This window comes from Botrytis deweyae (assembly GCF_014898535.1).
Source record: "Botrytis deweyae strain B1 chromosome Unknown BDEW_011, whole genome shotgun sequence".
Lineage (NCBI taxonomy): Eukaryota > Fungi > Ascomycota > Leotiomycetes > Helotiales > Sclerotiniaceae > Botrytis > Botrytis deweyae.
In genome coordinates, this window is record NW_024066218.1 from 1 (window position 1) to 26,097 (window position 26,097).

The 26,097-nt window shown below is 43.2% G+C and overlaps 8 protein-coding genes across 8 annotated transcripts; 2 read left to right on the forward strand and 6 right to left on the reverse strand.

Annotated features, from left to right (window-relative positions):
* Window positions 1–603: 603 nt before the first annotated feature.
* Window positions 604–3,854, reverse strand: EAE98_005464 (uncharacterized protein; the record flags this gene model as incomplete). Its single annotated transcript, XM_038953086.1, has 4 exons — window positions 604–1,554; window positions 1,757–1,854; window positions 2,014–2,591; window positions 2,680–3,854. 4 exons carry the CDS (start codon window positions 3,852–3,854, stop codon window positions 604–606), a joined length of 2,802 nt encoding a protein of 933 aa, XP_038810187.1.
* A 1,026-nt stretch (window positions 3,855–4,880) lies between these two features.
* EAE98_005465 (uncharacterized protein) lies at window positions 4,881–7,250 on the reverse strand. The gene is made up of 5 exons (XM_038953087.1): window positions 6,650–7,250; window positions 6,368–6,551; window positions 6,139–6,308; window positions 5,652–6,071; window positions 4,881–5,597 (listed from the first exon to the last, which is right to left on the reverse strand). Exons 1-5 carry the CDS (start codon window positions 6,782–6,784, stop codon window positions 5,178–5,180), a joined length of 1,329 nt encoding a protein of 442 aa, XP_038810188.1. The 5' UTR covers window positions 6,785–7,250; the 3' UTR covers window positions 4,881–5,177.
* Window positions 7,251–11,336: 4,086 nt separating this feature from the next.
* On the forward strand, window positions 11,337–12,521 carry EAE98_005466 (uncharacterized protein; the record flags this gene model as incomplete). The annotated part of the gene is made up of 1 exon (XM_038953088.1): window positions 11,337–12,521. One exon carries the CDS (start codon window positions 11,337–11,339, stop codon window positions 12,519–12,521), a length of 1,185 nt encoding a protein of 394 aa, XP_038810189.1.
* Window positions 12,522–14,075: 1,554 nt separating this feature from the next.
* Window positions 14,076–15,288, reverse strand: EAE98_005467 (uncharacterized protein; the record flags this gene model as incomplete). The annotated part of the gene is made up of 2 exons (XM_038953089.1): window positions 14,076–14,742; window positions 14,813–15,288. 2 exons carry the CDS (start codon window positions 15,286–15,288, stop codon window positions 14,076–14,078), a joined length of 1,143 nt encoding a protein of 380 aa, XP_038810190.1.
* A 562-nt stretch (window positions 15,289–15,850) lies between these two features.
* On the forward strand, window positions 15,851–16,961 carry EAE98_005468 (uncharacterized protein; the record flags this gene model as incomplete). The annotated part of the gene is made up of 3 exons (XM_038953090.1): window positions 15,851–15,899; window positions 15,964–16,123; window positions 16,202–16,961. The coding sequence occupies 3 exons, from the start codon at window positions 15,851–15,853 to the stop codon at window positions 16,959–16,961; spliced, it is 969 nt and encodes a 322-aa protein (XP_038810191.1).
* A 414-nt stretch (window positions 16,962–17,375) lies between these two features.
* Window positions 17,376–18,845, reverse strand: EAE98_005469 (uncharacterized protein; the record flags this gene model as incomplete). The annotated part of the gene is made up of 8 exons (XM_038953091.1): window positions 17,376–17,605; window positions 17,658–17,777; window positions 17,829–17,978; window positions 18,132–18,327; window positions 18,386–18,505; window positions 18,557–18,601; window positions 18,655–18,756; window positions 18,804–18,845. 8 exons carry the CDS (start codon window positions 18,843–18,845, stop codon window positions 17,376–17,378), a joined length of 1,005 nt encoding a protein of 334 aa, XP_038810192.1.
* Window positions 18,846–19,082: 237 nt separating this feature from the next.
* Window positions 19,083–19,461, reverse strand: EAE98_005470 (uncharacterized protein; the record flags this gene model as incomplete). The annotated part of the gene is made up of 2 exons (XM_038953092.1): window positions 19,083–19,262; window positions 19,426–19,461. The coding sequence occupies 2 exons, from the start codon at window positions 19,459–19,461 to the stop codon at window positions 19,083–19,085; spliced, it is 216 nt and encodes a 71-aa protein (XP_038810193.1).
* On the reverse strand, window positions 19,462–21,958 carry EAE98_005471 (uncharacterized protein). The gene is made up of 2 exons (XM_038953093.1): window positions 21,112–21,958; window positions 19,462–21,052 (listed from the first exon to the last, which is right to left on the reverse strand). The coding sequence occupies exons 1-2, from the start codon at window positions 21,491–21,493 to the stop codon at window positions 19,713–19,715; spliced, it is 1,722 nt and encodes a 573-aa protein (XP_038810194.1). The 5' UTR covers window positions 21,494–21,958; the 3' UTR covers window positions 19,462–19,712.
* Window positions 21,959–26,097: the final 4,139 nt, after the last annotated feature.

Consider the following 26,097-nt stretch of genomic DNA (forward strand, 5'->3'; position numbering starts at 1 on the left):
TCTCTCTTATCGCAAGTCCCGAACCTCCGAATCAATCAGAAACATTTATTCAATTCTTTAAGATCTTCAATCTCTTCAATCCACTCTCTAATCAATTATTTCTTTTATTAAATATAACTTATCAATATAAAAATTACATCATTAGAAAGCTCTCAATTCATAGAATTCTAAAATCCCTTTCGATTTCATTTCATCAATTCTCTACTCTTGATTTGTTGATTGATTTAAATTCTAGCATTTTGATGTTCGCGTACAGGGCATCCGTACTTTTTCTCGACTAATCAGCTTCCAGTTATGAATCGTGTTTTAAATCCTGTATATTAGGGATTCATTTAGAGAAATAGCGATACTAGTAATACTAGAATCAAAAGCCAGAGAGTAAGAGTGAGAAAAGAAAAGAAAAGAATTCAGAGTAGTTAAAACTAGAAAGCAAAGCAAAATTGAACATAATATAATATCCATTAGATTATAAAAAGTAAAAAAGATCTAATAAGTAATAAACACCTCTTTCCCTTTCAATTCCTGCCCTACCAATTCCAGGCCTTCCGTCCAAACCCCAAAGTATAGAAATTATCCAACCTCCTTCCTAAAAAAAAAGAAAATCTAGCGACCAAACTTAATAGGAAAAACCCCACGTGCATGATCAATACCCGGAATCCCAATCACCTTCTCGGGTACAGCACTACTGCTACTGCTAGAACTCTTCACCTCCTTTATCTCCTTCATCTCCTTCACCCCATTAACAATCCCTTTCGCCTCGAAAATTTTTACCTCTCCATCTTTAATCCCCTGTCCCCGTTCCTGTTCCTTTCCCTTCCCCTTTCCATCCCCCTTCTTCTCAGTCGTCGAGTAATCTATTAATTCCCTCGAACTATTCATTTTCGCCTCTTCGATCCCGCGGGGTTTCATCTCTTTTCCATCAACCACCGTATGTGTTCCCTCCACCACCTTAATACTCTGCACCTCCTCCCCCTCCCCCCTCGCCACCTCCACCCCATCAAAAACCAAATAATCCCACAACTCATTACTAAACCTCCCTTTCAAATCCCCCAATCCACACCCCTGCTCCTTCCCAATCTCCCCCAGTACACTCCTAAACTCCCCCACTTCCTCCTTATACCCCACCTCTCTCAAATACTCCCTGGCACCCCTCCCTCTAATCTTCACCCCCTCCCACTCCTTCGCCCAATGAGGCCTCACATTCAAATCCTCCTCTTCCCCACCAACCCTCATCCTCCCCCTATACCCCGCCCACAAATCCACCACCTCCTGACAAAACGGCACCCACTCCTCATCGCGCACCGCATCCGGCACGCTCAGAATCTCAATACTCGCCGTCCCCCAGCGATTTCCTCTCTGCGGCGCCATAATCAAATTCGAATCCCCCATAATCCGGAGCTCGAGCGTGAGCCGCATCGGCGTCTCCGAATCGCGATAGCAGAGATTGATAATGTCCCACCACGCCCGGCGGACGATGGTGTAATCGGGAGTGGCGTTGGGGAGACAGGGAATGGGGATTTGGAATTCGAGGTCCCGGACGCGCATATTTTGGATCTGGGAGGGATGTTAGTTTGGGGGGAGAAAGAGGTAGAGGAAAGAGGTAGAGGAAAGAGGCAGAGGAAAGAGGCAGAGGAAAGAGGCAGAGGAAAGAGGTAGAGGAAAGAGGTAGAGGAAAGAGGCAGAGGAAAGAGGCAGAGGAAAGAGGCAGAGGAAAGAGGCAGAGGAAAGAGGCAGAGGAAAGAAGGAAGAAACTTACGCCGCGACGGAAATGGAGACCGTTAGGAAGTGCGGTTTTGTATTCGACTGTTTTCTTTTGTTCGAATTCGTTGAATTCAAAGGGGGGGAGTGCGACCACTATTATTGCGGGTTAGAAATATACTTTTTTCTCTTCTTTTTTGCTCGAGACATTCATCTCCTTTCCCTCCTTTCTTTCTTAACTCTCAACTCCTCTCTTATCACTCAAACTTAAAGATCAAACCACAAAAACACAAAACAAAAAAAGTAAAAACTCACTCCCAAAAGTACTCAAAATACAAGCCTGCCACCTCCCAGGCAACAAACCAAACACCTCACTCCTCGTCAACACACTGCCCACCCAGCCCTGAACCCACTGCACAAACGTATCAAACGGGCTCGGATACTCGACTGCACCCTCCGCATCCACCGTTTCATTCCACGTATTAACCCACGCCTGCTGACTGCGCGTAAACCAGAACCATTCGCTGTAATAGTCATTATTGGCTTTATCTTCAAACTCCTCTAGCGCGTCGGCGTATTGGGCGGGAGTCCAGGATTTGCGCAGCGCGATGGGGATATCGGTAGGAGAGAGAGGGGGAATGGCAAGTGCAATGTCGGGTTTGGTGGGACGCAGAATGGCGTACGTCATGGGGGAGAGGAGGAGTGTGATGTGGGTTACGATACCGAGGAGTCCGAAACAACCGGCGGCGGCGCGGAGGTGAGCGGGTTTTGTTATGGTGCGGTGGATACCGTTTGCGTCGATGTATTCGATGGCGCGAACGTAGTCGGATACTGTTTGATGACGACGACCCGCACCGTGACAAATGGGTCCGTTGACGCCGCCTGCTGTGACTCTGTTTGTGTTAGTATATATTGACTTTCGCGAGTGCAGTTGCAGGCGAGGAGTTGTATGTGAATACAGAAACAGGAACGCAAACATACTCAACAAGAATCACGTCTACCGGCAACGCCCATTTCCCATGACCCACCGCCCACCTCCTAAACTGTTCATTCGTCACCGCCGCTCCAACTCGACAAAACATTTTCCCCTCTTCATCCCCCGTCAAACTCAACCCCTCAATTTTCGGCGCCAACTCAATCGTCTTCAACTCATTGACATCCACCACTCCATCTCCATTCAAATCCACATCTCCCTTCTCCTCCGTAATACTCATGACATCTGGGATTTTCTCCACACTCTCCAAATTCAACATACTGACCAGAATCTGTTTATCCTGCGAGAAAGTATTACTCCACGAATGTCTATACCCACTACATCTAACTCTATAGCCCTCGACCTTCGCCCACTTGACCAGATTCGACAGACCCAGCACCGTCGTAGGGACAAAAGTATACAGCGGCGTATTCTTCACACTATTCCCCCAATTATGAAACGGGGCATTTTTATGGACTTCCATAATCCGCGCGCCTCTCTCATCCTCGCAGATCCTTGGCGATAGTCCACTCTCCAGCATCGAAGCATCCCACTTCTCCGTCAAAGAAGCCACAGGATTACTCTTGAGCAACGCACCCAAGTGGCCATGCCTCCCCCAAAACTCTCCCACATGATCCTCAACCTTCTGAATCATCTCGATATGTCCGCCCACCTCCTCCACAATCTCCCTCTCAATCTCCTCTTTTGCTTCCTGGATCTTCTTCATCACTTTACTCTGCACCAATTTCATCTTCTTCTCATGAGCCTTCTCCCTCACCGTCTCCTTAACCATCTCCTTGAAATGATGTTTCACCGCCGGAGACGGCGGAATATAAAACTCCCCTTTGACTTTCCCCATCCCCATAATCTCCTCCTCCTTCACATCCTTTTCATCATCCATAAACACTCGAATCTGCGCTTGCAAACCCGGTTCTAGTTCCTCAAATGCATGTTTAAATGTGTGCGTATTCTCCAGCACTCTCAGCAAACCTCGCAAGTGTGTTTTGGGCTCCACATTCCGATTTCTAATATCCCAGAGTTGTTTGCGAAATAAATTGAGTTTGGTGTGTGGGAAATCATCAGCGAGTTTTCCAATGTGGTCGATAATTTCTTGGAGTATGTATTCTGTGGTGAGATTCTCTAGAGGAGGGACGGGGAGACTTTCAAAATAATGAGAGACCATTGTAACTCGTTATAGTGAGAGTGAGTGTGACCTCGATCTTCTATATACTATATACTTAGTATGGTATGCAGGGGGCGGATGCGAGATATGCGAGATGGGCAATTGTGAATAGCCGGTGGGGTAGTTGTTGGATTGCAGATTTAAGCGCCAGGTGTATATGAAGAAAGTTTCTCAATGTAGAACAAGAAAAAAGGTTGGTTCTACAAGAATGAAGAAAGCAATGAAGGAAAACATTCTCGGAAACAAAAACACAGGGAAAATCAATGCGTATAAATAATCTTCAAGTAATCCCTCCCTCGTCTGTCAAAAGTTGTTACGCCGTTATCGAAAATGTCCCTACTAACCCCTCCCCCCCAAACTCACATCAGATCAGGTCAGAACCGAGCAAATAGGTCAGCTATCTTCGGGCCTTACCCACCTCCCCTACATAGACGCGGGAATGCCTCACGTCAGCTACCAATCACGATCCCTATCACCATCTCAGATAATTGTCCCGTGCATCATCGTCGTACAGCTTTTCCAGTTTGGTCAACTTCAATTGGTCAATCATCCAGTTCAGCTGTTTGTCTTGAACAGCCTTGTCGGAGACCATCACCAAATGTAGACACCGTTTCTACACCATTTCTTCAACAATACCGCTGAGCCTCAGCTCATGCTCGGTTTTCAATATTTGGGGTCGTAATCGGGCTTTTCATGGCTTGGAGTTATAATCGTAAAGTAACCCCCAATGTCAATCTTTACGTGTTTTGCGCTGAATAACTGATTATTTCACCCGTAACAATAATTTGCTAGTCTCATCAAAAAGATTCCGAAACTTTCTGAGAAGATAGTAGCTGACATGAGCCACCACTATGGTACAAAACTTACCAATTGTGTAAATTGGTGATAGCCAACGGTGATTGAAACTTCCCCATAAGCTTCGAGTTCGAGTTCAACAAGAAAAAAGACTGTTGGTAGAAATCATCCAGTGGCTCGATCAAGACTCACCAATTGTACGAATGGTCGAAGTGATGGGTGCCAAATTCTCAATAGCTGTCCAAGATATTGAATGAGAAAATCTTTCTTTGGATACGACTATAAACATCAGCCCAACAAATGCATGCCTCAAAATTAAACACGTTTGTACGAAATGCCAAAAGACAACTTCGAAATGCGACCTATACCCAAAATCATAACAAGAGTGGTCTTGTAACCCTCGATACCCTGGGAATAATCAAAACGCCTATACCCTCTTCCAAAAATTCCAATCCAGTCTATGATGACCCGTAATGACCAACTCCTTTCTTACCAATTTGTTCAGACCCAAAGTTTCCATCAAACGACTCAACGAATATCCAATTGAAAAGGTTTAAATCGTCCTCCAATGGTGGCGCATCTTGGACATTTTCTACGTGCTCCTTGCTCCGCCATGAGCACCTCGACACACGGTTGGCATATACCACATATGCATTCTGTACATGCGTAAGATTCTTTCAGGAAAGAAACGTTCTGACAAGCAGCACAGTAAATTTGTATATTTATTGTAGAGAAGCTTGGCGATGAATCCGAGAGCCCCTGTGATCCAATATTGAAATGATCACCACTTCCACCACTTTCAACTGATGGAAAAGGTTCTGGAGCTTCAGCATGATAAGATGGTGGAGTGAGTGCTTGTTGTAGTGGCGAAGCCTGATATCCTTGAAATTGTGATGCGGAAAATGGAGGCAATGAAGCACGATTTACTGAAACCGGGGATGGAGGAATCTGCATTTCCATTAGTATGCAAGGAAGACCTTTGTATTTGCACATGGGACAAACCGGTGTTCTATCATCGTCTGCATCTTCTGTAGCTGATGTTGCAGCATCAATCAAATCTTCCCATCGCTTCCCATAAAAGGCACTTGAAGGTTCGGCAGATTGAGCCTTACGATCATGACTTAAGCGTCGCAGATGAGTATGTTCCCCACGAGACTTTTGCCTCCTATGTTGTGGCTCTCGAGCACGCTTTGACACTGATTGTTTTCGAGGACGACCTGTGCTTGGATTTCTTTGAAGTGGAGGAAGAGTAGACGATCGTCCTGGGGGCGATAGTATAGAAGGAAGAAGGTCTCTGCGACGGTGAACATTGTAATGTGAAAATGGATCGCTAGTTGGTTCGAGTTTGTTGGAATGAATAGGAGGAAGCTCTATCGAGGCTCGCATTGCTTGTTTATGAGCTTCGTGATCTGACATCCAATCCTAATTGAATCCAGTTAACATTTTGCATCCTGTGTAATTGGAAAGTCGAGCGAGAAAATGAACCTACCACTTCGGATTCCCATTCATTATCCAATTTATGATTGTGTAGCTGTGCTAGAGTTGCTGCAGCGCTCGCGGCTGGAAGCATTGAACTATCGTCCACGATTCTGGGAGTATTCGGGGTACTCGAATGATTCGAATGTTCGCCATAATAGTTCTGTCTTTCGTGTGTGAAACCTGTATACAGCATATCAGTCAAGATGCAAGCCACGATTGGCAATTGAATTTCTACAGACTATTTGAAGTTGGAGCCGAGTTGGCAGTTGTTGGTGGTTGTGGTTGTGATTGTGGTTGCGGACGCTCAGAGGGCGGGGTATTGATCATGAGTTGAAAGCTTTCTTCGGTCGCAGGAAGCTTTGAGATGTAATGTTCTGGATGAGCTCTTCTAATGTGCTCTTGCATGGATCGATATCGTTTTTCCTGTCCATCTCACTCGCTTGTTACCACGGATTGAACCGTACAAAAGGAAAATAAGTTCCAAAGGGGTACAGCAGATACAGCAGAGTAGAGGCACTCACGCCGAGGCAACGTTTGCGACAACTGGAGCCATCTTGATTTCTCAATGGACAAACCACTTCATTATTCGCATCTGAAACGGAAAAGGACGATGTCAACGAAGAACGAGGAGGCATCGTCAATGTAGACTCGATCATTACCAGATCAAAATCGATAATGGGTGTTAATGGGTTAATGGGTAGGTAGGAAGATAGGTAGGTAGGTCGGTAGATAAGATAGGTAGATAGATAGGTACAGACAGAATCGTCGCACTGTTGTTTCGTATCTGGAGGGGAGGGGGAAAGCGGGAATCTCTAAAAATGTATAATCTTGATAGCAAAAATTTGCATAATTATTTAATCAAAATGGTATGTGAGGGTTAATTTCTTTTTTTTTTCTGGTTGTGGTGCTGGTTCTGTCTCTTGATGTGATTCTTTCAAGGGAACAAAGATATAAGAAAGATTGAAGCTCAAAGCTATGTTTTTTTGGCAAATGATTTCTTACAATTGATGTTTGAGAAAGAATGTGTGAGAGTGAGAGTGAGAGTGAGAGTAAAGTGAGTAGTAAGTGAGTAGTAAGTGAGTAGTAAGTGAGTAGTAAGTGAGTAGTAAGTAGTAAGTAGTAAGTAGTATGTATGTAAGTAGTGGTAATAGTAGTAATAGTAGTAATAGTGGTAGTGTGAGTGTAGCACTGAAGGAATCTTTTGACTGAGGGGTCTTTTTTTCCCTTGGGTCCCTTGGGTGGATTCGAAGGAAGGAAGAGCAGCAGTTGGAACTCGAAACTTAAAACTTAGATAACTATTAGAAGGGAGCTCTTTGCCCTTTACTCTTTGCTCTTTGCTCTTTTTTACTAGTGGGGGTCAGAGTCAAGAAAAGAGCTTCGGACAAGAGCTTTTTTCCTCTTTTTTTTTTCTTTCCCTCTTTTCTATCCATGCTTGTATACTGGGTATCTCTGGAACTTTACATGTCTTTACTAGACGCTCAAGAGCCAATGAAAAGGGATGGATCTGGAGCTTTGGAGCAGCATCAGTGGAGAGCTTCGAAGGTCTAACATGGAGAGATGGAGATATACTCGGACTAGATAGGTAATACTAGCTAAGTACTCGGAAGTATTGCTATGAACCGAGCTTACTTTGCTTGTCTCCAGTCCTCCCTTTCAAGCAAATCCTTTAGTCTTCGATCTTGTTTTAGTTAGTATTCGATCCTGTTTGAGTACTGCACTACTTGCTATGGCTTTGCTACTATTGCTATAGCTACCTATACATACAATACCTTGTCATCTTGATTTCAAGAGCCAGAGAAATCGAACAAACACAACATCCCAAGGAAATATGGCAGGCAAACCATGCAAACCAGCTCTCTCATTCATCAATCTCACCAACCCTCCCTCCCACGTTAAATTAGTCATGGTCTCAAAGTGAAATAACATCTCATGCCAGTGCCACCCACTCACTCACTCCACTACTCTCTCTCTCTCTCTCTCTCTCTCTCTCTCTCTATGTATATCAGCGGCAAAAGCAGGCAAAAGGCCAAATATCGGACCTTGAAAAGCTACCCTTTCCATAGCTAGTCAGGTCACATACCTCATACATACGCAGGTGCCTCGTGAGTCGTTGGGCACGATATTCATGCGACCAATGCCATCCATTGAATAATAATAATAATTGGACTATCGGTGGAGAGGAGCTTTCCAAAAGAAGTACCGCATCTCGCCTTCCTCCAATCAGACTCCCGTGGCATACTCGTGGATGGAGCATTTCTGGTCTCTCCAACCCAATCCCTAGGAAGCAATTGACAAGTAAGAAGTCGAGGATCCCAAGTGACAAAGTGACTTGATCTGCTGATCTGCCGAAAAAAAGATTTTGTTGGATTAGTCCTTCCGAATGGAGAGCTGGGAAGGGGAAGCCACACAGGATGATTATGTTACTTTGATGGCATCACGAATCACGATAATGGAATCCCAATTGGAAAAATTCGATAAGAGCTCTTTTTCTTTGGATTTTCTTTTATCTTTTATCTTTTATCTCTTATCAACTGTTGCATTGTCCTATACCCTTTTGGAAGCTCTCAAAGCAACACTCGGAAACTGGAGAACCCTGGGTACAGGACATAGCATAGCACTACCTAAGCTTACCCAATCTTGACTCGAAGGTGCATTGAGCATGCGAGTACAACCCCAACAAGCTTAATCTGCTTCACAAGCTCCTTTCTAGAAAGACAATTCGCCGACGGTAACACCAAAGGATTTGAAAATGATTTGTTCCACTCTACGAGTAAATTGATGCTTTGATGATTCTTTCACATGTGAAGACTTGGTGGCTGCTTGCATATCTTTGTAACAAAGTATTTGTGTTTGTGCCATTTCGTACGAGTATTGCAGTCTTATTGTATTGATTGGCCGCCGCTTGCTTTGAAGGGATGATCAAGTTAAAGGCCTAACTAATAAGACTTGGTGCAAAGGAGATTTCTGCCAATACTTTTCAAACATGAACCAACGCCGTTTTGATTAATTAGCAGGAGATTCATGAGTCAATTGTGAAGCTAGGTCTTCACAATTCGACGATAATAATTAAGGAGCAGAGTCTATTCAGAAACTTAAGCTCTCCAAGGTCCTTGTGATTAGTAGTGCAGTGAGTTGGAGGAGATTGGAATGTACGAGTTTTGAGCTCTTGTGTAGCTTATGGCTAGGTAGTTCGATTCAACAGTTCACTTGCATATTGGATCCATGAATCGTCGAAACCGTTGCATTGATTTTTCATCCTGCTAGTAAAGTTGGGGTAAAGTTCGAGAAGGTCTATTCGAAGCTTTCTTAACGGCCAGTCCGAGAAGATCTGTTCGAGATTTCGAGTTATATTGTTAGTTAATGGTAATTTGTGAATCCGAGATGAATTGCCATTGGGATATCCTTGATGCTTTTTCTTCGTCGTGTTGTAGTGTTCACAGAATGTGTCGCATGTTGTACTTAGAGAGTACTAGGTATGTCTATAGCAAATTGATGAGGTGGTAAAGTGTTAGATGCCCTGAAAAGTATATTCAAGCAGAGATCGATATAACTTGGAGAACGATACCTCTTCTGAATATTTACCATTCAACTTCTTTATATGACAACAGCAGTAAATGACGCTCCGCTGGCCCCCTGGGAGCCACTGCCGTGGAGGCCGACTAATTAGATAGAGAATATTCCACACTGCACAGTAAAAATCTTCGAGCGCAGCGAGCTATGAAGCCTATCAAATCTATAAATACCTACATATCATAATTGAACCACTTGCCGATTTGCACGAATACCCTTCCACTCTCTAGAATTGAACTTTATCAAAACTCGTTCTCGTACATACTCCCCCTCCATTCCCATCTCCACATTCCTTCGCATCATATAAGATCTGACATTGACATTCTATTCTCATGAATGGGAGTGATGATTCATAATATGGTTGGTCGTAGAGAAATAGCGCAAACACCAAAACATTCCATCAAGTTAATACTAACTTCACATTCATTCGCGTTGATGATTTTCTTAATTATCCTGTCGATCATCTAAGTGAGGCTTGCAGTGTTTTTTGGCTGAGGCTATGACTTTCTAACCTGTCAAGACTTGGATCTTCACAATGAGGCTGGTACATTGTAGACCTAGGTAGGTATCTAATGATAGCAGCTCGAAAGTCTGGATTGATATGGAAAGTTTATGAGATACTCGTTGGAATTCGGAACCTACTTCGTACATATACATATACATACCTATACCTATACATATACTAGTCTCCTAGTGTGCGTATACATACGTATTCACGAAAACATTCAAACTTCAAAGCTCGCGTATCGTTCCTTCAATCGATCTTTCATCTCTCTCCCCACCAATCAAATCCACTACACGGCAATCCAATTATTGAAACAAGGAAAGAGGAACCACTTTTACCACTTTTCACCACCACAGCTGAAAGCTTCTTCGTTAAATCCTGCTTGAAAAATGATCGACGTCCCCGAAGCAGGTTTATCATTACCCATTTGGAGAAATGAAGGTGCTTATATTTCAAATGGGTTAATTATAACCGTACGGTACTTCCGTAGAATGATCCACTTTCGAGCTATTGATTGATATCGAAGCTCGACGAAATGGTGCAGAGGTATGAAGTATGAGCTTTCATTGAAGATAGACAAGGTCAATGATATATCATATACATATAGTATTTTTTCGCAAAGAGCAACTCAGGTATGGTCATCTCCTCGGAAAACTCTCCTCTCCAAAATAAGGGTATTGTTCGGTCAAAATGATAGGCGTTCAATAGATCCAAGTACTTCGTACAATAATTTCTCTCTGTCGGGTAACCTTTCCATTTTCATCTAACAAACGGGGATTTTGATGAGTTACTAGGCAGTGTGCCGCTTTGAATCTTTGCTTCTATAAACAACTTCTTCCACATCATCCCGCATTGGATCTTCTTCCATACCCTTTTAAATATGTCATCCAGTGCCCGTGTTTCGACGAGTATGTGGACTCACTTGTCAAATTCAACTTGATTCATTGATTCATTGATTCACCACCTTGCTTCCATGTCAGAAAAATCTTTACTACCCATCTACTCCTACAATCAGAGTCAATCTATATCTCCTTGCCGTCCTCCTTTCTCCTTTTGGCCTCACCCTCACTTTTATTTTTTGGATACTATGAGTTTTACAGACTTTCTCGATCTTCTCATATCTCGATTTGAAGATGTCCTTGACAGTTAAGCATCTAAACAATGATGCATCATTCCTCCTGACCTTCTCGCCCATCTCCCCTTTTCCTCCATCTCCAGGCGGACCTGGACGACATGAAAGCTCCTTCACTATCCTCCTCGATCCATGGATATCCGGTCCTTCTAAAATCTTCCACCACAAATTCTCAATATCTCATCTCAATTCACCCTCATGCATATCTTCTCTCACCGAACTCCCAGAACCAGATCTGGTGATAATAAGTCAAGATAAAACCGATCACTGTCACGAAGAAACTCTCAAACAACTCTCTCCAGATGGAAGCAAGACATTATTCCTTGCAGAACCCGGAGCCGCAAAGACGATCAAACGGTGGAAATATTTCTCTCCCTCGAAAGTCGTCCCTCTTAAACGCTGGGAAGATTCTCGTCTGCGTCGCCCTGACAGTATCCTTCGATTTCCCGTACCTCCCCTATCTCACAATGGGGTCGCGGGCGAAGTGACTATTGCATTTCTCCCTCAAAAGAACGATCTTACAGGACTGCACAATGCAATTGGGATAACATATCGACCACCCACCCTCTCAAAATCCTTCTCCCATCCAGATGAAAACGCATATGCTACACCACCCTCCTCACCCAACTCCATCGCCTCTACCCTCTCTAACCCTAACGAGCGCGCGCTCTCTGTCATCTTCTCTCCGCACGGCTGTACATACAACACCCTCGCTCCCTACGCATCCTCGCATCTCGTCTCGGAAGCGGCTCTCCCTCTCACATCTCTCCTCCACCCCTTCGATCGTATCTCAAACCCTTGGTACCTGGGCGGAAACATCATATCCGGTTTCCCCGGCGGCGTATCGATTGCGCAAAATCTCTGCGCCAAAACGTGGATTTCCGCCCACGATGGCGATAAGACGAGCACTGGGATGGCGACGTGGAGTCTGAAGAGTGAGAAGTGGGAGAAGGAAGATGTGGAGAGTGTGGTGTCGCCAAGGAGTGAGAAGTTTAATGAGAAGAAGGGGATGGGTACAGAGGTTTTAGTGTTGGGGAGTGGAGAGGCCGTGAGGTTGGTGCATGGAGGTGATGTTTTTGGGATGGGAGTCAGGATTGAGAGGGTGGATGGGGAGGGTGATGGTAATGATAACTGTGATGAGAGGATACAGGAAATTGGGACGAAAGATATTAGGGAAGTGTGTTGATTTGGGTGCGATTAATCACGGCGAGATGGATTTACTAATGAATATCTCGGCTAAGGGTGTTTACATGGAAAACTTGGGTATGGAATTGCAACCGGGGAATATATTCACGATTGGGTTATGGACAGTAATAACTCCCATAGCCATGCTATCGCTATGAGGTACCAGGATACACGGCGTTTCATCTCCTGGCGTATGCATTTTTGTATTTAATTATAGTTTCTTTTATACCATTGTTTGGGTTGGGTTAGTTTGGTCGGTATAGCATACACAAGTAGCTGGCTGGTATATGGATAGGTACCTAGGTATTGATTACCCAGGAATAAAATAAAGAGTTTCATAGGTACTCATTTATACTCATTTATACTCATTTCATGTCATTACATCTCATCTTATCAAATCTCAGTTATCGAGTTGGAAATAGCTGTGCAGGAATATGGATTACTGATTCGGTTTCTGTTTATCTTGGAAATCGAGATTGATGGCGTATATATTTATCTACCTATCTATCTACTTACTACATACTCTCAAATCTCAGACTGCGCGATCGGGATATCTCACTAGTTAGGTATTTAGATATATATATACATCTAGCCCTGGAGGGCAAAGCTCATAACCATCAATTTCTCTCTGATAGGTTTGAGTTTTGAAAGGTGGGTTTATTTATTTATTTATTTTATTCATTCATTCACATCAACTACAAACCAACTCAACCTTCGATACCCACCCAGAGTACAGAAGTACCTACCTACCTACCTACCTACCTATCTGGGTAATAAATTAATAAATTAATATATCTATCCATGAATCTCTCTATACCTTCCCTCCTTTCCACCCCTTAAATACGCGATGCGACGCTATGTATTGCGATGCTATTGCGATGCTATTGCGATGCTATTGCGATGCTATTGCGATGCTATTGCGATGCTATTGCGATGCTATTGGATGATTAATGACTGTGATTACGATTACGATTGCGATTGAATTATTTGGGTGAATTAACTATATACTTGTTAACTACCTAGGTATCTACTAGTATCTAGTATCTACCTAGTAGCTAGCTATCCATCCATCCCCGAGAATCGAGAAGAAGGGATGGGAAAGCAGGTGCTGTGAGAAAAGACTCGATTGAGTATAAGATTATGATGGTTGACTTCGTATGTAGGAAATATATCTATATCAATCTAAATATCGCGAGTAGGGTTTTCTCTGGTTCTCTGGTTTGATAAATTAGAGACCCTCGATCTTTGAAATTGCATCCATCTGTATGATTTTTCAAGAAGGGAAAGGTGTTGAGTGTGATTATTCTTTGTATAATTAAACTCAGACGACTGGAGAGTATAGTATTGTGAATAGAGATAGGAACCTTGGAATATCAAGCAAGCTAATCAAAAAGATGGATGCACTTGCAAATTCGTGACCTTTACGGGAATGTACCCCAAGTGATTTTCCTCTTCCATTTTCCTTTTCCTTTTCGCACCCTGCGAAGTAATGACTGTAACCCACTGATAAGCTTTTCTCATCAATTTCCAAGTCGATATATCCCCGCATCTATCACTACCTCTTTACCGCCTTCCCTTTCAACATCGATTCCCTCATCGCAGCTCTAGCACTCCTACTTCCACCTAACTTCGGTCCTTTCATATACAATTCCTCCTCTGTCTTATCCTGAGCCCCTTTCTTCTTATCCTTTGCCGCTTTTTCAGACATCTGTTGCTGTCTCTGCAAAGATGCATGAGAACTAGCTTCTTCCCAATCCTTGCGGAATGATTCTGCGACCATTTCATCATTGGCCAATCCTGCCGTGTGATTCATTTCCTTACTCGAAGGTACGGACTCGTAGATATCGAGACGATTTTCATGAAGAATAGCATCGACGAGGGCATCGCGTTGAATATCATCGCTGCCTCTTCTTTTGCGACCACGCCAGGGTTTACCATCGCGGCCAAGACGAGGCTTGGGGAGAGCTTGTGTAGATTCTTCGAGTTCGATGACTTCACCTGCTGCTTTTCTGCGAGCTATTTCTGTTCGATATGCATTTCTTGCTCTTGATTCTTCTCCTAGATCGATTTCGAGAATTTGACCCATTGTAGTAGGTGCTCTTTGAGATTCTTTAGATTGAGTTGTAGAAGTCTCATTCTTTGGAGTTCCTGCTTGAGGGTTTGTGAATGGAGAATCAGCGGATTGAGATGTATGTCCGAGTTTCGATTCTATATATGCCATCCTATACTATTAGTCACCGCACTTACACCCAAGCAGTTCTCTCTCTCGGAAGGAATACGAAATGTACTTACATATGTTTATCAACACCACTCCCCACTACTCCCATCTGCGGCGCAAATCGTCGCATTGAAAGTCCACCTTCAGGTTGTGTTTCCTCTGCATCCTTATCCTCATATTTCACCAGCGCATCTCCATCTCCTTCATCGTCATTCCCATCTCGAATTTTAGATTCGGCTTTGAACTCCACCCCTCCAATTTTCTTTCGTTGTTTTCGCAGACGTAGAATTTCTGATATATTTAGGGACGTATCTTCCATTCCACCTTCTTCATCTCTCCCCTCTTTTTTGATAGGAATGGAACCCGAAGCAATGAGTTCATCTAAACTTTGTTCTGTGGGTATAGCTGCTGCCGTTGGCGCGGGCGCGTTTGTGGAGATTTCGGATTTTATCTCATCATGATCATCTTGATTTCGCTGTCTATAGATCTTGCGCTTTTTAGAAGGTCGAAATAACGGTATTGGGTCTGAGTTTGGAATTGGAGATGTCATGATTGGTGTTTGGAGGGTTGATGGGCCCAGCAGTTTGGTGTATTGAATATTGTATTTGTAGTTGAGCAACTTGTATGTGAAGGAAGATGAAGCTCGGATCGGGATGGATAAGATATTGATTGTGTTAGCGTCTACTGATAGGCTTTAGCTAGATGCTGCTAAGGGTCCCTGTGCATTGGCAGATCACGTCCGAACCTCAGCTGAATGATAGATATACTGTCTCTAATCTTCAATAAGGTACGATTAACTTTACTTGTCTCAATTGTTCCAAAAAAAAAAATTCATCTCTTGGTATTGTATATTTTTAAAGTAAGATAAATGAAAGAGCCCATATATATAGGTACCCTATGTTACCGATATACTAATAAGGTAGGTGGGCATGTAATGCATTTCTGTAAATGGCCAGGTGAGTACTAGGTAAGGCTAGTAAGTGGTATATTGTGGGGTAAGCTCCCGAAGCGCAACATCAATTGAAGTTCCATCAGCACTCGAAAGTCTTTGGGATTTTGAAGCTCGTCAACTTGTTTCAACCTTCAATTGATCTCTATACTTCAAAATAGCAATGTCGCGAAATGCAGCAGCTTCTGTCCTCCGAAGGGCTCTCCTCTATGGTATGCTATCCATCTGATCACCATACACGGAAGCTCCCTCATGGGTAGCTAACCTACGAACAAGTGCCCTCATCTTCACCCAAGTTTTTAGAGAAATCCCGAGGACTGAAGGTTGATACTGTTGCGTATGATCTGGAAGATTCGGTGACATTGGGGAATAAGGAGATGGCAAGGAAAAATATTGTGGATTTTCTAAAGGGTGATAGACCGAAAGATGTAGGAGAGTATGTATTTTGTATCCGATGAGTCTTTTTGTTCTCCGGAAGATGGAAGTATATATGCTGATTCCACTATCGCTATAGATTGGCTGTACGAATCAATTCCGTTTCATCAGGCCTCGCTCTACAAGATCTCACTCAAGTCCTCAAGAGTCAACACCTTGACACTCTCGTAGTACCCAAAGTAAACTCGGCTTCCGACCTCCACTTCATAAATGATATTCTTCGTCATACTCTTCCCTCACGACATCCATCTACTCCATCGTCTTCTTCCAACCCAGTCAAGATACTCGCTCTCATAGAATCCGCACAATCTCTCATAAATCTCTCATCAATCTGTCAAGCATCTCCCTACCTACATGGCCTAATATTCGCCGCGGAGGATTTCTCTTTGGATTTAAGCATTACAAGAACACCTAGTCTTGACGAATTTCTATACGCGAGAAGTCACATAGCAACATGTGCACGAGCATTTGATATCCCATCGACTATTGATTTAGTGTGTACATCATATAGGGGAAGTGAGGGACTAGCTCGTTTGGAAGAAGAATCTCTTCAGGGAAAGGGTTTAGGGTTTAATGGAAAACAATGTATACATCCTTCCCAAGTGGATATTGTTCAAAAAGCATTTGCACCGGGAGAGAAAGAAGTCGAGTGGAGTGTACGAGTGGTCATTGCGGATGAAAAGGCGGAGAAGAAGGGGAAAGGAGCATGGACATTGGACGACAAAATGATTGATGCACCAGTTACCGGAAAGGCAAGAGAGGTAGTTAAGAGAGCAGAATTATGCGGCTTTGATGTTGAAGCTATGAGGGAAAAGTGGAAGGGCCAGGAACCTGAATGATAGGACAAGCAGTTCAGACCCGTGTTTGCCATTGGCTGATGACTTTTCATTCGAATCTTTCCGGCGAAAGACTTTCATTTTCTACTGCCTCAAGTCTCTAGATGTAGATTGTTATGCAGATAGGTATTCTCTAGTAGTAGATGGCTAAACTCGTCTCCACCAACCTACATCAACCATACCAGATCTATCCTCTCCTAACGATCACAACTTTCGGGGGGTTTCTCTCAGGGAATTTGCATCTTGGCTTGGTGGCTAAGCTAAGATGTTAGATTACTTAGGACAATTCCAATTCATTAGTTGGAGAGGGGGTAAACGTGATGGCGTTAGTTCATCCCATGCAGTCATGAATTGCAACATTTTGTGCTCTTCATTAGCCATAGCAACAATAGCAAGCCCAAATGGACGTCCATTTGTCTAAGAATAGCCCAAGGGAACAGTTCCTACAGGAAATCCTGCGGCGGCGGCAATAGTAGGCATGCGACCATCCATGGGTCCAACAATTACATCAAGACCAAATTGATGTATTGTCTTATCAATTCCATTCGTTTTAGCTGCCTCACTTATCAGTGATACTCCTTCAGCATACTTTTCCTCAGACATTTTGTCTTCCAAGGCACTTTCCAACAGTTGCTGGCCTGGATGTTCTTCACAACAATCAGTTGTGTTGCAAACAGAATGGATCACAAATTCACTTACCAGCCGGCAGGGCAACCTTTGCGTTTAGCTTGTTGAATTTCAATATGTCTGCAATGCTTTTCATCAAACTGCTGGGAAAGTTCTTCAAGAACTTCTCCCACGCTTTCGCAAAATCATGGTCTGTATGAGATCAAAATATGATTATTGACACGCAAAAGGGCTATAACTTACTCCATAGTTGATCGAGAGCATCATCACCATCGAGTTGAAGCTCATCCACAGAAGTCATAGGAACATTTTTATGCAATGTCGCTCCGTGTTCAATGAGCTTTTTCTTGGTATCCATGTAAGCTTCGCGTTGTTGGGTAATGAGCACAGGATCTGGGATGCAAACAAATTCAGACAACCCCCAGAATGTATCATCCACAAAGCCAACAGTTTGACCTTTTCAACTTGTGTTCAAAGCTGGAGTGGTGTTTGTGCCAAGGATGATATCTACCAGGTATGCCAAGTCTTGTGCCGACTTCGCCATACCACCGACACTGTCTGTTAATACAGACCAAGGAGCTGTACCTTCGGTTGATGCACGACCAACGGTTACCTTTATGCCGAATAGTGCTGCACGGTTCGCAGGCTGCGTGATCGATCCATCTGTCTCGGTTGCGATTGCTAGTGGTGCAAAGCCGGCTGCAGCACCAGAAGCACTTGCCGATGATGATCCTGCTGGAGCCTTCAGAGGAGTTAGTTCATTTAGGTCTTTGAGTGTGAAATGTTTTGTTGATATTAACAGTTTGTTTGAGTAGTTTTTCTCCCTTAGCAAGCCCGCCAACAATATACGGTGACTGTATTTGTCCTCCTACCGCTGACCATCCTGTCGTTATGCCAAACCCTTTCCAGCCACTCTTTTCCTATGACCGCGGTGATTAGTAGCTACACGAACAGAGATGCAAAGTACCTACCGATAAGTTTGCCTTTCCTGTAACAATCATACCCGCTTTCAAAAGCTGGACGACATTTTAGCACATCGTTCAACGCATGGAGCTAGGACTTCACCTACGTGATCGACGATAGGAGCATTATGCTGGGGAACAGAACCAACCCAAGCATATGAGCCACAAGTAGTATCCATTCCCAGGGATGCGTCAGTACAAATTTTGTCCTAAAAATTGTTTAGATGGATTCCTTCGCTATGGTTGGGTAGCTTACCTTCACAGAGGGGGCCCCTGATATGCCCAGCAGCACGCTCATCATCAAGAAATTTTGCGATATCGAGAAGAATTTTCTTGGGTGCTGTGCTTATCATTGCATTCAATTTTAGGCTTCAATGATTGTGCCTCTCAATTTGGCTGAGGTATAAATCCACAAGCTGGACCGAACTCACTTTGCCACCCTGGAGTAACTTCATCAAGTCACTAGCCGTAGCGGTGATTTGTTCCTGTGTATAGTATTCCCTTCTGAAGCTTTTTCTGTTCTATCTACATCGCCCTATTCAGTTTGTAACGGCTTCTTCTCTTCCTTCTTTTCTCCTCTTCCTTCTTTTCTCCTCTTCCTTCTTTTCTCCTCTTCCTTCTTTTCTCCTCTTCTCCTCTTCTTTCTTTTTTCTTTTTCTCCTTCTCGGTTTCTTCGGCTAAAAAGAGTTTGTCTGTCGGCTAGATGTACACGGAGCTATTATAGTATTCAGGGATCATCTCCACCTGGGTATAGTTTAGTTTCAACACCCTGTGAGTAGATTAAATAATGTCCTAGAGTCAGTTAAAGAATGAAGTAAATGATTAGGGAGTCTATCTTGAATGTTGAATGAAATCTAATTACGTATGTAAGATCTTACATGTGTAACAGGTATATAATAAAGACACTCATGCATTCCGCAATACACAAATAATGAGTAAAAGAAAAACCCGATAAACAATCAAATATGTATATGGAATCGCACTACAAATAGTTATAAATATGTAAATAGATAAGTGTATATAACAAGATATACCAGCATCACGATACACAACATCGCAATCTTACACCTACTATATTAGCACGGTGTATATGTAAACTACCCACCAGCAAAAGATCCGAAAACTCCAAAACTTCCAGCTTTCCACTCAAACAATCCATAAATGTCTATCTCCCTCTCGCTTCTCTCGCCCTCCTCCTCTCCTCCTCCGCTTCCGCAATCGCCTCATCAATCCTCCTCTCTTCCTCCTCCAACCTCGCTACCTCCTCAGCCGACATCCCCGGTTCGCTGAGGAAAGGCGCTTGTAACGCCCCTTTATATACTTTCGGCACGTCTAAATTAGTGCGACTTCCATTTCTATCCCCATTCATACCTACTGCCCCACTATTTGCGCCTGCGCCTACATTATCCGTATACGGTTCCTGATCAAAGATACTCCTATCGCCGATACGTTCGCGACTATTTTCTCGACTGAGATCTACGATATTGTTCCCCGCACTGCTGTTTACGGGGGATACGGGTCGAGAGATCCCGGAAGCAATGCTCACGGCGCGACTTCCTATCGCTTCGCTTCGCAGCGTGTTGGCAGCTTGGCTGCGGCGCGGACTAATTGGTACGGGTGTGTTTGCTGTAAAGGCACTTCCGGGCGCGGGCAAATCTTGGTGGAGATCATCGTCGTGATCGAATGTTCCGCCGAGGATTCCGGCACCACGAGATGTGAGAGGGGTGTTTGTATCGCTGCGATCTGTGAGAGCCAGTTTTTCGGCGATGAAGAGGGAGTTGGAGTCATTGTTGTGTTTGAGAGAGGAGGAGAGGAGAAGATTCTCGGGAGTGCGGGAGGCGTTTTTAGGGAGGTTCTTGCGGCGGCGGCGGAGGAGGAGGAGGAGTGCTAGAAGGAGGAGGAAGACGAAGATTATGGCGCCGAGGGCGATGCCAATTTTGGCGCCTAGGGAGAGTCCGCTGGAATTCGAGGAGGTGGAGCTAGAGTTGGATGAATCAGAGGTGCCAGTTGCACTAGCTGAGCCGTCGGTACCAGTTGGCGTTAATATGGGTGTTGTTACAGTCGACGCATATGATGTTGAAATGGGTATATTGGGCGCAGTTGTTGACGCTGATATCACTGTTCCTCCTGAAGGCAAAAAGATTGCCGTGCTTGCTGTGACGGATAGCGGAGCCGTTGGAGCTGCATAGTTTGTGATGGCTGCCACAAACGAGCTTGCGAAAGCTGACATAGATGACGATTCGGCTGCTACCAAATCTGCTGTCTCTTCTCTTCTCTGATTGACAAGTGAGGGGCTACGTAATATCTGGAAGTACGGGCTGTAAGACTCGCAGGTGAAGCCCGCAACAGTGTCGTTACCATTGTTGAAACACAGAAAGAAAGCCGAGTTCGGCTTTGTAAAGGTAGAGAGGCCTGCACTAGTATTATAGAGATTGACCTCTAAATTCGCAGTTCCTGTTTTCTGGACTTCGATTTGACAAGAGGGGTCATTTTTTAGACAAGTGACTGCAATTTTGATTAGACCTGCCTTAGTAGAGGCGGATGTTCTCTGGTCAATTACTTACATGTGAGGGGTATAACATAATATATGTTGGCCGATTCTGGTGCTTGGAAATTGGTAGTATAACATAAAGCCAGAGATTTCGCGTCTTGTGGTCCTTGCAATCCAACTTCGAAACGGGGCGTATAGCTCTGATTCAAAGACACAGTACGCTTCTCTTCAAAAGAAGGCCACGTAGTAGGATAATACCATGAAGCCCCTTCAACTTCATCACCGGCACCTCGAGAAGTGTTAATTTGCGGCGATAACGACGAGCTCCTCTTGTCCCTATAGCTGTCCTGCCCAATTTTCCTTCTGTCCATCTTTCCGTCGTGACCACCAAACGCCATGCCCAGTAACCCGCACCAGACCACCAAGACCCTCCATCTCTGAATCGATATAATCATTTCCAGCTTTCTCACTTCCTATTATCCCATTCATATATCAACCCAACATTATCGCTTTCTATCCACTTAATAATCTTCCAATATTCTGCGAACACTTGTCGCATGTGTCGTTTTCAAATTCAAATTCGAATCCAAATCCAATAAGTTCAAATAATCGTTTGCTCAAACAAATAATTAATCAAGCATACATACATACATACACATGTTCAAAATTGCCAAAAGAAGAGAAGAAAAAGAAGAAGGGGAAAAAATCCTCAAGAAAGCCTATATGACCAGGGAATATACCAACACATTAATCAACACCCCCCCTACCCTAGCCTTCCATACATTCATACATAATCCATTGCACCAAAATCCTTCACTCTCAATCAATTAATCAATCATCGTTAGGATTTTTAAGCATCCACGCTCACGTACATGGCATGGAGGCGCAGCGCGGGTGGGTATGTACAGTGAGATCAAAGTGAGAAGTGAGAATGGGATTTGGCGTGGATAGGTTAGGTTAAGTCAGGTTAGGATATTTTCTACCCTGAAGCAATAGGATGCGCATGCACGTTTGCGGGCTATTTATTAGCGCCCTCACCATTGGTTCGGTTAGCCCGTGAAGGATGGGTAAGCTATGCGCCCGCTCCCTATTTTCCCCCTCGCTCCCGCCAATGATGGGGCTCCATGTGCTGATTGGTATGTGAATGTGGTACGCAAACTGTTTGTATGTCACTATAGGTATGAGGGCATGGAAAGTGTGTGTGAGATTTGGGGGCTGAGAGGGGAGGTGCACGCATGAGCAGATTTGTATTTGGGGTGGGATGGGTTGATCTTTGTTCATCTCGCACTTTTATTTTAGACGCGGACCCGTCTTTTGACCAGGTCTGTTATTTGATAGACCGATTTTGTGATGCGCGGAGGTGATGGTGATGGTGATTGTGATTCACAATCGATAAATTATTGATGCTAACCTCATATGCTAAGCGCCTATCCCATTTTCTCTCTACCTGATCATTTCACGATATGGCACGATGGAAACATGATGGAAAGAAACGATGTGGTATCACTATCCACAATCCATAAGCCTCTTCGTAATTCATTCGGTAAAGGATGTGAAGATCTCACACGACCCAGGTAACGTTTTAAAATTGTGTCAGCAAACGATTGCGGCTTTGAATGGTTGACCGCTTGAGGTGGGGAGGGGGAACATCGTAAATAGTTTTCAATCGAAATGATTGCAACCCAAGGAAATCCGATACTACTCCAGAGAGTTCAAAGTAGCCTGGTAATGGAAATGATGATACTGTCGGATTACTAGATTGAAGAAAAGTAGATTGAGAAGTACCTTCCTTCATTCCTTTCTTTTCTGATCGAGGTTAAGGTATAACCTTAAGGTAGTATACTGGTCATTATAGATATTTAAATATAATCATTTTATAATACATATGCCATCCTACAACATCGAATTCGAACATCTTCAGATCAAATTGTAATTCATTATATAATCATGCATCTCTCTGGGTAGGAAGTGGCCAGGTCATTTTCATATATTCAAATTCATAAAATCAATCCCAATTGATCAAAAATAATTATACTGCCTTTGAATTGGACTAAAGCAACGGATCAAAATAACTCTATTCTAATATTAACGACAAATACAATTATCAAAAGAATAAACAATTATTTATAACCAATTAGAATCGATTTTATAAGCCTATAATTGTGAAAATAGCCTAGTTTAAGAAATACATGATTACACAATGAATTATAATGTTTTTTATTTCTGTTTGCTTTTGCGAATTTACAATATAATATCAATATCAAATAGAGCAATTTGAATGAGTGACTGATACATATGGGACTACCAACGTAACAGAATACGACCATGCATTACCTTGAGGATCAGATTCTCAGATGTCACAGTTTCTATATTCTTGATCCTTAGTCTTTATCTAAACATCTTGTCTTTCATTCCGGGTCCACCATTTGGGCCAACTCGAGTGTGGAAAGGTGTAAATTTTGACTACCTTTGCGAGGAATATCCGTGGGATCGATATCCATGAGTCTGTCTTCAGTATATTGGTCATCTTTACAAAGCTTGAAGAGATTCGATGCCGTGGGTCGTAATCACTCGCGTGTTTCTGAGTTTGGCTTTAGCTGTTTTCCATTCTGTCTTTGCAGGTAACGTTGCGTACACTACTAGCAGAAAATTGGTTGCCGATAAAGATTATGGAAATTCCAGATCTTGAAAGCAAAATGTAGAGAGATTGTAGTTGCAAATCCACTCAGGATGCGTGTTTAGTAGGTTGTGATGTACACTTCCAGTAGCAAAGTGGTTGCCAGTGAAGCTTGTCGAAAGCAGCTTTACATCGTGTTGGGGACTGTAAACTTAACGTCGTTTCATAGACGGGAATTCATGAACATCACTCAAGATCCCTACACTAAGAAGACTGAAAGTTTATTGAAAGAATAATATTCTATTGCCAGTATCGAGAATGCGATCTCTTGCACGCAGCCGCCACTCATTATCGCCATGCAATATTCGATATTATCATCAAGACATCCAATATTGGATTTCGATAACACGTAGCCCAGACAATTACTTCAGAAAAACACAATCAATAATCCTGGCCGGCAGAACGATGCAGAAGTGGCAAGTAGGTACCCATAGTTTATAAAGTTGAGCGTAGATGTCTTGTTGAGTGATATCAATTTGTCTTCACGAAAGAATCAACCAGGCTCGCGAGAACTGAACTTGAAGTATCAAACGGGGAATTTACCCATGTGTTGTTCCATTGTATAAATGACATATGACCGCGTGTTGTTGTAGTTGAGGAGATTAAAACAACCCAGAAATTTCAAAATTATCGAAGGATGAAAACTCAAATAGAGCTAACGACGGCGAAATGGTGCGATAATGAAGAATTCTATGAAAGTGAATCCAAAGCTGAGGGCCTTTCCGTATCTTATAAGGCTATGAGAACAAATAAGGGACAGTATGAGAAGCGTGCAATGAAAGGTTGGATTATAATTGACATGGCGATGTCAAGAGTAGATAGACTTTATTTTGAGTGAGCTACCTAGACAGCTTGGATCTGACTTAGGTCTAAGCAGATGTCTACTTGATCTTGAGAAGTTAAGACAATCTAGATTGAAGCTAAGGTGATCGACCATAATCGCTTCTTTCCTTTTCTACTAGGAACTTGTATCTAAGATCTGACAACTAAAGAGCCTCATTACAAGACAACGAAGTTTGAGATTATCTGACTACTCTTCAATTTACCAACTTAAATTAGTTAAATAATGATAGAGCTAAGGTCTCATAATACCATGATTTGTTTTAATGTGCGTATTGTTAACCGCCTTATCACATTTTAAACTTATCATTTTCTTGGGTGAGTCCTAAAACAATATGACTCCAAAGCTTCGAAGTCCCGCAGCGGCTCTAGAATATAAGACAGATAAATCTTTGCGAAAGGAATTACATCCAAGGCGGAACGAGTGGCACGGAGATAGTCTAAAACTGAGTATTGGGAGTCTTGTTGCCCTTTTGGAGAGGTTCAGCGAAAACGGTGGTGGTAGAAGTGAAATACTGTGAAGTGATGAATTCTTACAATTCACGCGTGGGTGATCAAGCGAGCAACCTCAAGTTCACGGATATGTCTTGGCCATCGTGCTCCATTATCGTCGAGATTTATTAACATAATGCTCTTGATTTATCAATCGCACAAGCTAGCGATCGTTCACTACAAGAGATCAGTAACGCGCTGCAAGATGTGAACTTTGTACTCTTCAAATAAGCAGCATACAGTCTGTGAGAGAAAATGATATCACGCATGTATGATACCATTATTTACAGAATGCATTGAAATTCTGTCTAGAGTTACGGGTATATTCCGCGCGTTAATTTTGCATTATTAGAGGGTAGAGAGGGGGACGATTGATGAATTTGCATAGTGAAGTCTGATATACAATGCTATTTTGAGAGGAAGTCGAAGAAGGCGTTGAAATTTCGCGATTATCTTACTTGAGATATTTGCAGAATCATGACCTACAATTGAGGCGAAAGATTGACAGCGTGGGGGTGCATAATATATGTAGATAAGTAGAACATCCCATACTGCGGTATCAAAATGTAGATCCTTATAATGACTTTCCATTCTATAAATATCTGTAGCCCCAGATTCCTCGTAATGCGGCAGCTGTGAGAGAAGTTCAGTCAAATATGGACTTGGTAATAATCGCCCGCTGAGATCGTGGGAGCTACTTCTAATTTCAAAGCTCCTGGGGTCTTGAGAGGGTTGGATCGACAGTGAACACGCTGCTTTGCCTTAGACGCATTGGTCTTTTGAGCTTCCCAATACAGAATTCGTTCAGTCTAGTCTCGGATCTTGTGCGTTTTGAATATCTGATATGGAATCAATGTGGAAGGTGTACCAGGCGGATCAACTTTTATCGGTAATCATGATTTCGCATTCGACGTCTTGCTGCGTTTGATATCTGCAAGAGCGTCAGGATTCAAAGCTCTATCTATTCTTTGAGATGATGGTATTTGGATAGTTGGGTTGGATATCCGGCACCGAATTGCAAACGGAAGCCTACTTCCGTCTCCGGTAGAT